A 14,161-nucleotide genomic window follows, 5' to 3' on the forward strand; every position below is an offset into this window, starting at 1 on the left:
TTGGGTTCAGTTTTCAAGTTTTCTGCTCTGCCATTACTGCAAGTAACTTAAAATTCTGAAAATAGTTGAGATTCTCATTCAGCATGATTTTATGGCTGAAGCATTAGAGGAAAAAAAATAGAAGACAGACAGTAAACGTGAAGAGATTACAACAGACAGTATATGCTCATTTATCTTACCAAGTCAGCCAAACCTTTTGTGTATGCCTGCAGCTCATAGTGAGCTCCTCAAAGTTGATCAAAAAGACACTTGAAACTCAAGATAGATTTGATTGAAATCTATACCATAATAATTGCCTTTTTAAACTAAGAGAAACAGAAAGTGATGACATGAGACAGAGGGGAAAAAATAGAAGCAAACATCTCTTTCTTTCATCACACTGTCCTTGTGGGAAGATTCTTCCTTTCAGTCTTGGTTTCAGTTAATCCGTTGACCGAGTGGGTTGCCGTAAGTTCTGCCCAGCCTCCGCTCATCCTTGAGAAGTTCTTCTTTCCATCACCTGGAGACCTGGCTGTGATTACTCCTCTTGGCAATCCCTGTCTGAACACCAGGCTTCCAGCCCTGCTTGTTACCTCTCACCTCTCCTCCTTGCCATGGCCTGGACAGTGAGAGTTTCCTTCCCGTAGCTCAGCAGCTCTCCAGGGAAAGACTTGGTCCCCTCTCCTGCAGACAGTGTAGCCTAGCTTGGTTGCTCCTCTTTCTTAGAAGAATATAACATACAAACAATAAATGAAAATGCGGCTTAATTGTATTGTATTTCCATCGGTAAGTGAAATTTAAATTTGTTTTAGAACAGGAGTTTTCCTTCTTCTCTCTCACATGTAATGATATACAGAAAATGCTAGTAAACGTATTATTTTCAGAAATTTCACCTGCACCAATTGAACACGAAAGTTTCCAGTTATGGCTTAGGCCCACTGGGAGTCTTCTTGCTATATAAACCTATGGGTACATAAAAATGTGATCTGAAATATGTCCCTGTCCTGTCAATACTTAGACAAGGAATTGGTAACTGAAGGGAGGTGGCATCAGGTGATTCTTCTCACCAACATTAGAGCACAGTGCACTGGTGATTATTGACGTAATGTTGATTTTTCGTAAGTCTAGACTACACTGATCAAAGCAGTTTTGGATAGCATACAGATACTTTGCAAATATGGCCTTCTTCAGGTGATGAAAATAATCTGTAATTTATATGTGGATTTGTTTTGTGTAAACCCTGTACTGTTGTTTATGTGGGAATAACTTTGAAACAAACAGTAACTTAGCATGTCGCTTTCTTTCCATCTTAAATTTTGCCAAAGTTTGTGATGTCCATTTATGTCCGAATGGTACCTCCATTTATTATCTATATGTTCTGTAAGATCTGTGCTTGGGCTAAAAACAAAAAAGGGAAGAAAAGGGTAGAACTGTGTTTCTGGGGTGTGAATGCATGTGAACGCTTGCGAGGATGGATGCTGAAATCTCTCTAATTCTAGACTAAAGCATATACTCTTTTCTCTTCTAGTCTGGCATATAGCGATTTCATATGTTTGAGTGCAAAGCAGAAAAAAATTCCAAAATGCCTGTTTTTAAGATTTGCTAAGCATCTTCAGTTGTCACTGAATAAAATTTAAAACATGAATTATTTTTGTTTTTTAAAATTAGCACCTCAGCGAGTGCTTAATTCTGCTCAACAGATCCAGCTTTGCAATTAGGGTAGTACCTAGTGTGTCCTGTCCTTCTGCTCATTTATCACTGATACTGATACAGTGCTGAAAACAATTCTAAGATGTCTTTACAAATGCTATATGTTTAGAAGATGTAAAGCCTGGCATAGGATGCAAAAAGCACTTAGTCAATTATCCTTGTTAGGACTCTGCAGCTGCTTGGAAAGGGGTGTTGTGACTTGTCCATTATGGATAGAGCCAGTCTGACTGAGTGATACAGTGATTTAAAATAAACAACTGAGAGGAGAAAATTGAAAGGAGTTGGAGTAGTATAGTCCACCATTCTTCATCCCCAATATATTTCATTTTTAATTCTGTATGTACAAGTCTCCTTACTATGGGGTTTTGAACTCCCAGTTGTATAGGAATAATGTTTCAATGCATCTTGGGACCATCTATTTTTGTTTTGTGGTTTCTTTACATTTTAGTAAACCTCTTCCCTTTCATTATAGGAGACTGACATAAAAATAATATTTTCAATATGCTGTTTTTATTTATCTACATTCTGTCATGATATACTTTGATGTAAGTTTTTAATTTTGCTTCAGCTTTCAGCTGGTGTAGCAGTTACTGCTCAAGGTCAGCGATGAGGTTAGCCACAGTAGCACAAAACAATTTCCTGTTCTCACAGCCCAGGTAGCATTTGGATGTGGATTAAATTTTACCACATTTTCCAGTAGCCAGACACAATTATTTCTAATGAGCTTTAAATTGCTTCTAGAACATGTATTTCAAAACTTAGTGTGGTAATCCATTCAGTGCCAGCAACTTCATAAGATAACAGTTCTTCAGAATTTTGGTTAAAGTGATTCTTGCTGTAGAACAGGTATTTTTAATCAGCATCTTAGCTTAGAAGTAGAGTGCTCACTGGTCTCGGTTACCATTGGTCTGCTCTCCTCTCTTTTGTGGTAGTGGTTCCAGAATATATTGCTCTTCATTACTGACTTAGATTTCATAATCATTTTCTTTTGGCAAATTTATCTTGGCGCTATGCACGCTCATTGTGCTGATTTGAGAGGTTTTATGCATGTTTTGTTGTTGTGGAAGTGTTAAAAAATTAGTTTTTTCACTCTCATCTTTATGATTCATGTTTCCCTTTCGTTTTCTATATATGGCCACTTCTTTATACTGCCCTAGCATTCTGAATGCCTGGAAAGCATATATTCAAAACCATATTTTATGGGGCAGTGGTGAATAATAAAAATAGGAAAGGGGAAAAGGCAAAAAATACTTCTTCCTCTATAAATGTGATAAATTTTCACAACCTTTGCTTAATCTCACCAAAGTCTTTTTTTATCTTCATCTAATTCACACATGCTAAAACATGATTTAGTTGTATTATTATACATAGATAGCACTTAGTGGACTGAAATCTAGAACAAGCCCTGCTCAAATGAAACTCAGCCATAAGGAAATCATTTTTGTATTATAGCTCTACTGTAAAAGCAATTAAGGAGGAGAACTGAAAGGGAAGCTGCCTGTCCTGACATGCTCCCACATCTAGGAGGGAGTGAGGGAATGATCTGTGCAAAGAGCTCTGGTGCATATTGCCTGTGGGATTCTGAGGCATGGTGATGTTATCTTCGGTCAGAGCATCCCAGTTTGGTTTTTTGCTGGCTTTGTATTCCCCCTCTGCATACACACACTTTTTTTCTTCCAGCTCCTTTGTTTATGTACTAAGTAGTCTTCCAGTAATGAAATGCTTAAATTGTCAGCCAAATTCAAGCCCTTACTTCCTATCTAGCGGTTTCGCCCAATATCTTTAAAAATCCGTTTCTTATTCCTGTCAGAATTTTGCATCACCTCTGAGGGTCAGAGAGTTTACCATTTTTGTAAGTGACATTGCTGTCAAATGCAGGGCAAAAAGTTATATTAAAGGAAATTATTGAGAATTTTGAAAGTCAGTGTATTTTAAGATTGTGAGATACAATTTCTCCCACATTAAGAAGAAATTGGTGCAAGTTGGATTTTTTTTTAATTTGATTTTTAACTCAGTAGTAACACCGAAACTTCACTGATTAGTCTCTACAGAGTTTTCATTTTGACAGGAGCTATGAATTTCAAACACAATTTTTAAATTCGGCATGTCAAAGGTCACTTTTATGTTGATTTAATTTCTTTAAATTGTTTCTTTTAACAGTAGGAGTTTATAAAATTGTATTTTGGTCCTCCACTACAGGGATTATAAATGTAAGCATATCCTTAGTAGCTGAGGAGTTGTTTTTGACCTGATTCCAAGTACCTCAGTAAATTAGTTTATGTTCAGTAGTATCCATGGTGTGTAAAAATATTCCCCTGAAGCTCCTGCTAAATGTTACAAGTAGATCATTCTTTTTTTATCTAGTCAGGCATAGCACCGTACTTCATATTTTTTTCAATAACTAATGCTAAAACACTAGTCTTTGTTCTAGCACTGCATCACTTGAATCATATAGGCTGATGGCTTGGGGCATTGGTAACAGGCAGCGCATGGTCTTTCACCTCTGCTGCTAATTTGAAATCAGCTGTTCCCACTCTTAGGCCCTTTTAAAATGAATCCATGAACACAGAACAGTTCTCTGTGGACTCTGTCCACTTGCAAAAAGCAGCTTTTAGTCTTGCACTAGACCCAAATTCTTCTCAGTGTTTTCATTAGAAGGGATAGGCACCAAATTCCTCTTCTGCCATGCCTGCCTGGGGTGAGGCAGTGTGAAGGGAGCAGGGCTTGTGCCTTCTTATATTGAATGCTTTATGCTGATCAATAGATTTAAAGTTTTAATTATAGGGTGATTATTTTTTTTTTGTGAAGTAATAAAAATGATAGAAGATCAGGACTAGTGGATACCTCCTAGAATTCATGTTCCCAGGCCAAGGGATTCCTAGGGTTTTTCCAACTTCTTTCCTCATCATACAGTTTTTCCATCGACTTCCAATTAATTTCCATATTAAGTACATAATTGCCATGTTGACAACTACTAAGCTCTTTCCATCTGTTGTTGCATATTACACTGAGTACTTCAAGGACCTAGGATTGCACAGTGTCATGCTTAGAGAGCTCAGCTATAAACTCAAGGCTGTTATTTTCTTGGATTCAGAATTTTGTCTTTGCTTATTTCTGAAGCCATATATATATATTTATGTTATTAAAGCAGAGATTTTCTACAGAGAATTTAATGGTGGAGAAGACCAGATAAGGTTAGCTTACAGCACACTTACCTTTCTGTCTTGTTTTTGGCCTAAGAATTATACAATATTTACATAGTGGCTTTCAAAAATAGTGTGCACCTTCCCACTTTATCTCACAGACAGAATTTTGTATTTCTTTTTTTTTTTTTTTTTGCAGAATTTGAAATTCACTGATCTTCTCAGTAACTAGACTAGGTCTTGTCAAAAAGATTAATGCTAATTAAGATGACCTGTCTGGGATATCTTAAATGGGGCACTGTAGGAAGCTGAATGGAGTTTAATTTTATGTAAATGTAATTTCTCAGTAATGTAAAGTATAACACTAAATGAATATCTAGGTACAGTAGAAGACATTCTTCTTTTTCTGCTATGTTTTACTTTTCAAAGAGGATCTTTTGGATACTGGTCATTTTTATTATAACGGAGATTTAACACCATTTGGAATTAATTTCTGTGCAGTAGCAGTCACTGGAATTGTACCCTGTTCCCCAGCTACACTGTGTTCATGACTACAGCATTTGGGGTAGTAGAAGTGCTCATATGACCATTTACAGTATCAAAACCATTCTGTATTTTCATTCATAATTTTTTTTTTTTAATTAAGAGGGCTTGATTTTAATTGTAAGTGACCATCTTTCCTACCTAAATATTTGATTCTTCTCCTCCTTTCCATAATTCTAGTGACGCCATTCTGGCTTCTTACAGGCCCCAGTTACTTCTTCTAAGCAATCCCTAATTGTACTCCCAGTCTTTTTTTGTAAATCTACTTTTCCTTTACAACCTGATGGACAAATTGCCTTGTACTTGCTAGAAGTGGTGAACAACATTAATGTTTTAAACAATAACTTCTGCCTTCCTCTCTTTGCATCAAATGATACCAAATGGGTGGTACTTCGATGCGTTGGGTGTTTAGAAACAAGGTTTTCCCCCTCATTTTTCTAATTATATTACGTAAATTCCTCATTGTCAGTAATCAATATCATTAAGAGAAAGAATTAAAATAAGGCAGGTATCCTATTTGCAGGTATAAATTTGCATGGGTAGAAAGGAGAGTTGTGTAGAGACAGACCCAGTTTAATATTAGGCCTCAATATGTATTAAATCATACTACACAATCTATGAGATCTGTGTCATGTCAGGCAAGTTTTTAGGGGCATTTTTTAATTGCCTATTATAAAAGCAAAACTGAGTTGTCATAACTACCTCTCTCAACTGGCAATGTTTGGAATTGTGAATAGTTAACGTCCAGTTCGCTCATTGCTCCTTGATCCAAGTTGTCATCACAGCCATGACAACTAGGTTAGACCGTGAAAGCAAGCAAGCCAAGCATCTGATCTGTAGACTATTGTGCTTTTATTTGTAGGAATACTTTTGAAAATGTACAGTTTTGTGTTATTTTCCTCTAGTTAAAGTTACCAAGAATTATGAGTAGTAACAGAGTGAAGACCCAGTGTTGATTTTTATGCAGGCCAAGCTTGCCAAGGTTACCATCAGATGGAGTCAACCTAGTAATGCTACTTCATGGTAGAACTGAAGAACTTAATCCTTGCTGTGTTTATTCTACTGTTTTAGCTTGCTTTCATTAATTACTTCAGGTTAAAAAAAAAAAACTTGTCATGAAGACAAACTAACTCTGGGGTGCTGTGAAGGATGAGCATTAAATTATTACAAGATACTTAGAAAACATGGTAATGAGGCCCTGTGAATAATTAGATTTGTACAGAGGATTGCAGCAGGATCTGCTGCACTGCTGCACAGTGGATCCAAAAGTCACTATTGCCTGTTAATAGCAACAGCAAATATTTACAGTTAGCTGTTATTTACATTATAAACATGGATTTTAATTAAAAAGTCATTCCCATCTGTGACTGGTAAAATAGAGGGGTTTGTAATGGACATATTTGTTTTCTGAGGGATATATTTAGTGTGTGTATACATCAGCAACCATCCCAAGAGACCGTCATGGTAATGGATCAAAACCAGGCTTTGCTGCAGCATGAGAAACTATAAAACCATGTGTCGCAACTCTGTTCAGATTAAGGAATTCATGTTGATAGACCCAGTCATGGTCTGACTGTACATCAATGATGGGAATTCCATAGCTTATATTTTAAATTTTGCATACTAGTTCTTTGGTGGCTTTTAAGCTCTACTCATGTTTACTTAACAGATCTTTTACATCAAATGCAGAAACAAGTTTTCTTCCAAGTAGTAATGAAAAGAAAGACAAAAAATAAGTTTAGATAGTGCCATCAAAATATTTTAGATTTGCAGCTGCTTATATAAGTTTCTTTCTTTCTTTCTTTTTATGAAAACAGGTAATCAGATCCTCTCTCTTGGGACTTTGTCAAAAGATCAGGTTTATCCGTTGAAACTCAAGGGCATTTCCATCTGTTACTCTGCACTCAAATCTGCCTTATGTGGAAATTATGTCAGCTTTGGCGTCTTCAAGTTGTACGGGGACAACCACTTTGACAATGTACTTCAGGCCTTTGTCAAAATGCTGCTTTCGGTATCCCACAGTGACTTGCTAGTAAGCAATTACTCATCTTGGGAGTCTTTACGTGAAATATGAAATAACACCACCACAGGCTTTGTATTGTTATAATGAGACAGAGGGATCTAGAATGGCTCAAATGCAGTTTTCAGTTCAATTGCTTGGATTTATTTATATAGTAACATCTAAAATACAGGTATGATGGACCTGCCATGTGAAACGGGAGCTTTTCCAGAATTTTCACTAGGCTTGTTGTGAAAGAGAGAAATGCAAAATTTTGTTCCTTTCTGTACTTTCTAATCCATTTAGGTTGCCTGCATGCCCTGTAAAATATCCTCACATATTCAGCCACTCTGCAATTAGTTTCAATCTGTAAATTGTCACTGTGTATTCCCCATAAAATTTAAAACTTTAATTTTAAAGTACACCATGTTCCCAATTCTCTGTGGGAAGACAACAGATCTTGCGCAGAATTTGAACTGTGACATTTTCTTCATGACACTTTAGTTCAGAACTGTCATTTTCTTGCAGGAAGGGACAAATTTGGGATAGTTAAAGATGGTTAATACCCAGATTTATGCTTGCCACATAAAGTCCTTGGAACTGAAAAGTTGCTCTCATTTAAAATTGGTGCATTGGTTGTGCAGTAAAGTGTGCATATTTGGCATATTCCTAGCCGTCCAACAATAAATGCCCTGAATAAGAGTCCTTAAGAATAAGATGCTGATTGGGCCGATGGGTTCAAGCAAGTGCCTTTGCCTGTGCAGAGGCTGTTACAGGACCTCACTTAAGCACAAAAAAAGGTCCATCTCTAAGATGATTTGGGGAAATCTGTGATAAATCTTAGTAAGATTTCCTGCAGAAGGTAAGATATGGGCCGTAATCCTGTCAAACTGACACCCTGGACAGAACGCTATACTGCTTTTACTAGACGGTATAGAATGTCAAAGCATGATAGCGTTATTGTATTATCCTGAGCTTATTTTAAACTAGTAGCGAGTTTATATCCTATGGTAAATTTGAAAAGTTGAAATCTACTGAAGACAAGAAAATATTTTGCCTCTATAAATATTCTGATTTAATGGCTAAATTAGAATTTATCACATCATAAAAACTATAAGATCATTTTTCTATAATCTGTTAATGTTGTTAATATTAGTTGATGGTAATATCTATATTTACTATGAATGTGTACTCTTTTTTTCAGCAATATCGAAAACTAAGCCAGTCTTATTACCCACTTTTGGAGTGTTTGACCCAAGATCATATGAGTTTCATTACCAGTTTAGAACCTCGCGTCCTAATCTATATTCTTACCTCAATATCTGAAGGACTTACTGCAGTAGGTAAGAATTACTTACACTCGGCTGAAAAAAGAATTCAAGTATTTAGGTATCTAGGATTTTCAAAGCAGCACATTAATTTGTATCTTAAAAAATGAATATCAAGTGACAATGGAAGATGCTGGCTTTTGAACATTTTAAGAATGTGACTATTTCAGTTAATGGAGCTAAGCTCTTTTAAACATCTAACCTGCAGGTTTTTAGAGATAGTATTTTTAAATTGTCTTTTCTTACAAGCCAGAATTGTTAAAATTATTAAAGTGCCTCCACTAGGATTGTACTGAAAATTCATGCATTTGTTATTCAGAAGTAAAATATATTAATATGTGTACAGGAATCTGTGGAGTTTTGGTTTTATTTGATCAACATAGCTCTTGTACAAATAATGCTTGTTCTGCACAGCTGTGATATGATTTGAGAAATTTAAGGGTATCATGGAAAAAAGAAACTAGTTATTCAGTACTTCCTGAATATACTTTAGAGGAGAATCAGTGTAACAGAAGCATACTTGGAGTAACGATAAAAATACAGCAGTCTGATTGCAGTTCATTTCATTCTCTTGCTGTTTAATTTATGCTTTTTAACCAGATGACTGTCCGAACCTTTGGGGGGGTAGCCTAAAGTCATTTGGAATATGGAGAAGGAGACTGAGCATTTGGGGGAAGAAAAAATAGATCATGCAGTTACATTCTGATCACGTAGGAATGCCATGCATTTATACAGTTTTTGACTGAGAAGCTGTTCAAAATGTTACAGTAGTATTTATTGATTAGGGTGGTTACGAAGGGAAAAAAAAATTGGAACATATAACATTAGTGTGTATAGATGTTACTCTATAATAGCTGGTGTTTCTCATTACTGCCAAGTATCAGTCAAGCCCCATAGGAATGCATGAATGCACCAAGATTCACAAAGCATTTGCTATGTTAAACACATTCAGCAGTTTTTGCTGCAAGAGGGAAACCACTCTTAAAGAGAAAATAGGTAGTGAATAGGTAAGCAACAGTAGTAAAGAAGTATTCAGGTCATTTTATTATATAATGCTGAAATCCATCTTCTCCCAGATATTTTGAGTGCTTTGTCACCTGTAATGATGGTACAGCAGTTTCTGCCTATAGGCTGGTTCTGCTGGGAGTCTGCCTGTTGATCATTTGCAAATGGATATACTGTACTGAGTGTTAGCTTGACTGACAGCTACCAGTTTAGCAAGCCCTGTTCCTTGTCTCTTATCCCTCCACATTACCTCTCTTCCATTTGAGATACTGGATATATTCATTTTGATAATTCACTAGCATACCAAGTTTACTTCAACCATCTTTTTTAAACCCAATTTAAATTCATGTAAAAGAGAGAGAAGAAAATGTAAAAGCTCTATAAGCTTCCGCTTCATGTGTTATGTTTATTTTCCCCTCTCAAAAAGTGTTGATCTCTCACTGAAGGCAGGGAGGAGGAGTAAGAGAAGTATGTATTTCCAATTTGAGCTTTAAACTTTTGTGGTTTAGGTATCTGGGAGTTTAATAATGAATTATTAATTTTTTAGGAACATAGATGTTTTGCTAGAAAACTTTTATTTGGTGGAATTCCTGATATTCTGCCGAGAAAAGTATCAACAAAAATTTTAAAAGCTCGCTTTTTTTCACATTTCATAAACCATAGACTTGCTTAGCCAATGCTCTCCTGCAGTTCATCTTAATGGCCTTAAAGTACCTAAAATAAATACAAACATGCAAGACTAAAACAAAGTGTGTCAGGATTTTTAACTTCACCTGACTTCACTGAAGGCTTGATGCAGTCCATCAAAAGCTATTATGCTTGCTTTCGTGTTCATTTTTTTTCTTCCTTTGCCCTGATTCGTCCAAACTCAAGTAGTTTTTCAGTCTTTGAGACTTGCCAAATCTATCTGTCTGTCAGTAAGACCTGGCTGTTTCCATAGTGCCCAGAGAGGATGTGGAATCTCCATCCTTGGAGATATTCCCAGGTACTGGACAAGGTCCTGAGGAACCTGCCTGATGTTGACCCTGTTTTAGACAGGAGGTTGGACTGGAGGATGGTCCCATTTGGTTTCTGCCACCTCCTTTAGGATCCTACTGGTATTTTCCCTACATTTTCCACTTGTATTCTCTAGCTTTCCAAAGCAATTTTTGATTCTGTCCAAATGTCTATGCAGCCCCTAATCTTTGTGAATGTCTCTTGCACGTTAAAAGTAACCTACTTTCCATGATTAGTCAGCTGAAAAATGTTTCTTTTTTACCTTTCATGTTAAAGGGATAAAGTGATTATTTTTCCTTAATATCATGTTTCTTAATACCGCATGTATCAGTATCTTAGTACTGCATATTGATGTCAGCCACTGAGTTCCTTGTTTGTGTTCAAGAAGTCTTATTTTTGTAGTGAACTGAATAATTTTCCATACTTTTATAATTACATGCCCAGATGAACTACTCTCTGGTCAGTTTATAGCTCTTAATGTTTATTTATTTTTAATCATCTCAGGAGTTAGTTACCTATCACTGCCTTTTCTTAAGAGTCATTCTTCTAAATGTTTTATCCCTTTTAAGATTTTGGTATTTGGGACATTACCAGTTGTCAGATAATGAAATACAAATTTATTTCTTATGTGTTACTTGGTCACATACATCCTTCTGCCCTTGGAAAATGGGTAAGTAGATCCAAGCATTGCCTTTTTCACTGAATTATATCAGTGCCACAAGAACATCTCAGAATAGCAGGGCTCAGGGCTATAAGCCATCTGAGGGGGAATTGTGTTTTAAACTGATTAGAACATACAAGTAATTTTCAGAAATGTTTATAAAAATGAAATAGCTGTCTTTTTTATTTTAAAAATTAAATACCGGGAGATCACTTATCTTTCACAGGAAAAAAGTATCTGCCTCTTTTCTCTATTCTCTTTACGTATGTGAAACCTTTGAGACTCTCATTGTTGTCAGATGTAGGATAAACATTCCCCAAATCCTTATTTCTGAGGAGTGTTCATTCTGTTGCTGAGTAAATACCTTGCTTGATTCCACGCTTTATAAACACTATGAAAGAATATGTATTCCTTCTGAAGCGCCTAGTTGTAAATCAGCTATAATGGAAGCCCTCATCTAAGCTTTTATTGCGAGGATAAACACTCCAATAGTTCTCTTCTAAAGTGTTTACCTGGCCTTTTCACAGCTGACTCAGTGGATCAGAGCCTTTTAATGTAGTCTGCCTGGCATGTTGTCACTAATCTCTGCAAAGCTTTTCTAATTCTCATATGATTAATAGTATAGTGTGCTATTCATTGAGGAAAAAGTAAAACATTTTTTCTGTCTTGCTGCCTAATTTAGATGTTAAATTGCTAAATCCATTTACTTTCCAGGTTTAGTCTCAAAGGCAAATAATGCCAGTGTTGAACTGTAAGCAATTGATGGACAGGGAAAATACCACTTAACTCCTTTTACTTGCCTTTATGTGAGAAACAAAACAAAATCTCTTAATTTGCAGAGATTCAGCAATGTCATTAAACTGTTGAAAAATAATTCCCCTTCAGCATGCTGTTGTCTTATTGTTGAAACCAAAAGGCATCCTCAAGTTGTTTGGGGTTTTTGTTGGCTTTTTAAAAATAATATAACCCATTCTAACATACATGCTCAACTTCCAGTTACTTGAGCTAATGGCTGATTGGAATTGCCTACATAAGGTAAAAGCACACAGATAATAAAGTGCATGTAAAGTTAGCCCCCTAAACATGAAATGAATGCATACTGGCAAAGAAGAAACCAAAAGAGCTAGTTGAATGCAATGGTGACTGGTGCCAGAGTCGTCATCCTTGTCCCCTGCCCACCAGCAGCACCTACCTCACCATCAAGTAAGTCCAGAGAGCTCAGTTTTGTTTGACAAAACTACTGAACTGTTAGGGGATCCGTGCTGACACACATGGGGCTGGTTTTGGTGTTTTCTGTAACTGCGGCCTGCTTGCTTCATGATCCACCTGATTAGTTCACAGGTGATAGAGCTGAGTTGACCAGAAGTGAGAAACAGTTTGACTGCATTTTTCCTGATTATCCCAAGCTTTTATCTCAGTTTCTTTTATAATTCTATCTTTATTCTGTCTTCTCCACCCATTTCTTCCATCCATAGCCCAGAATTGGTAGCTCGTTGTTGCTCTTATTTGTTCTATTTATTTTGTTGGCTGGCTTGTCTTGCTAAGATTTAGTGAGAGCACTATTCTGCTCCAGCACAAGGTTTCACATGCCCAGAAGAGTCATTCAAGGGAGTTTGCTTGACGCTCTCTGTCTGTTATATTCTTGCAATCAAAAGGAAAAATGAGCATAGGGAAGCATATTTGATATATCGTTATGGGCAAATTTAAGTAGCTCTTAACACTCATATCAGATTCTCATGAGCAAATGATAGCATAGACCTGTCTGCTGTCCTGCTAAAATCACTTACTGTCGAATGTAAAATATCTAGTTGTACAGTATCAGCATGTTTAGAACTACTGCTGTTTTGTAAACTGATGATAGTGATTTACTTTGTATTATTCAATTTAAAAAGAAATAGAGTTAAGCACTGGTTTAGAAATACAGCAGAGCCCTCCTATGAAATATGTATTTTCAAATCTCTCACTTGTTGTTATTGATGGTGATTGAATTCCACCATGAATTGCATTTCTAGTTTATATGCAGGACTGTTTTGGTTGAGAATATGATGAGTGCCAGATTCTGTGGTCTTTACTTTGGCAAGACTCATAACTTTGAACTCAGCTTTGTTCCAGCAATGTGGCTTAACATCCTGCCCTGTTGAATTCAGTCCTAGGAGGCTCACTGGTCCAGTGGAGACAGAGTTGAGATGCTCTAGCTCATTTCTGTGAGCTGTTAGATCGCTCTCAACTCCGGCTGCTAAGTCAGCTAGTTGCTTTGGAAGATCGAGTCTTAGGAGGCCACTTGTATCTTCTTTGCCTGTAAATGTTTCTTCAGTGTTTACTTTAAAACACTCAACAAAATACAATTAGTTTTTAGATGGCGAAGGGTTAATAGTGTCAGCACAGAGTTTAAGGAGTTAAATAGACACAGATCAAAATACTTCAGTGTCTAGAGGGATGTGTTTAAATGAACACTGCAAGGTTGGCAGGCCTCCAAATTACCATAGTTTAAAGAATTCAAGGTGCATTTAATTGGATCCTTCAATCCCTTTTCTCTCAGAATGAGCATTTTAACAGTTTAATTCCTTTTGCAACCCCCACACATCCCTTACTCCAGTGGCCCATCTGAAATAAATACTGTGAACTACAAAAGGCCTAGACAAGTTCTAGCTGAAGTCACTGGCACCAGGGTGGAGTCCTAACTGCTCCACTTGTTTGGATCTGATGTTTGAGATTGCAGAGAATATCAGTTAGGGCTAAACGTTGCACCCAGCAGGTTAAACCACTGCATATATATAAGGAGCTTCAGTTGGTGCTG

At 36.6% G+C, this 14,161-nt stretch overlaps 1 protein-coding gene across 6 annotated transcripts in view; it reads left to right on the forward strand.

The window, feature by feature from the left end:
- The window catches only part of RANBP17 (RAN binding protein 17), a 162,007-nt gene that overhangs the window by 121,048 nt on the left and 26,798 nt on the right, over positions 1-14,161 (forward strand). For 5 of the 6 annotated variants that reach the window (XM_072873456.1, XM_072873453.1, XM_072873455.1 and 2 more), the window contains 2 exons: positions 7,193-7,407; positions 8,579-8,717. The exons of the other annotated variant lie outside the window; for it this stretch is intronic. In XM_072873456.1, coding sequence (XP_072729557.1) covers positions 7,193-7,407; positions 8,579-8,717 — 354 coding nt within the window. The remainder of the gene's footprint in view (positions 1-7,192; positions 7,408-8,578; positions 8,718-14,161) is intronic. 6 annotated transcript variants of the gene reach the window in all.

This window comes from Ciconia boyciana, chromosome 9 (genome assembly GCF_034638445.1).
Source record: "Ciconia boyciana chromosome 9, ASM3463844v1, whole genome shotgun sequence".
Classification (NCBI taxonomy): Eukaryota; Metazoa; Chordata; class Aves; order Ciconiiformes; family Ciconiidae; genus Ciconia; species Ciconia boyciana.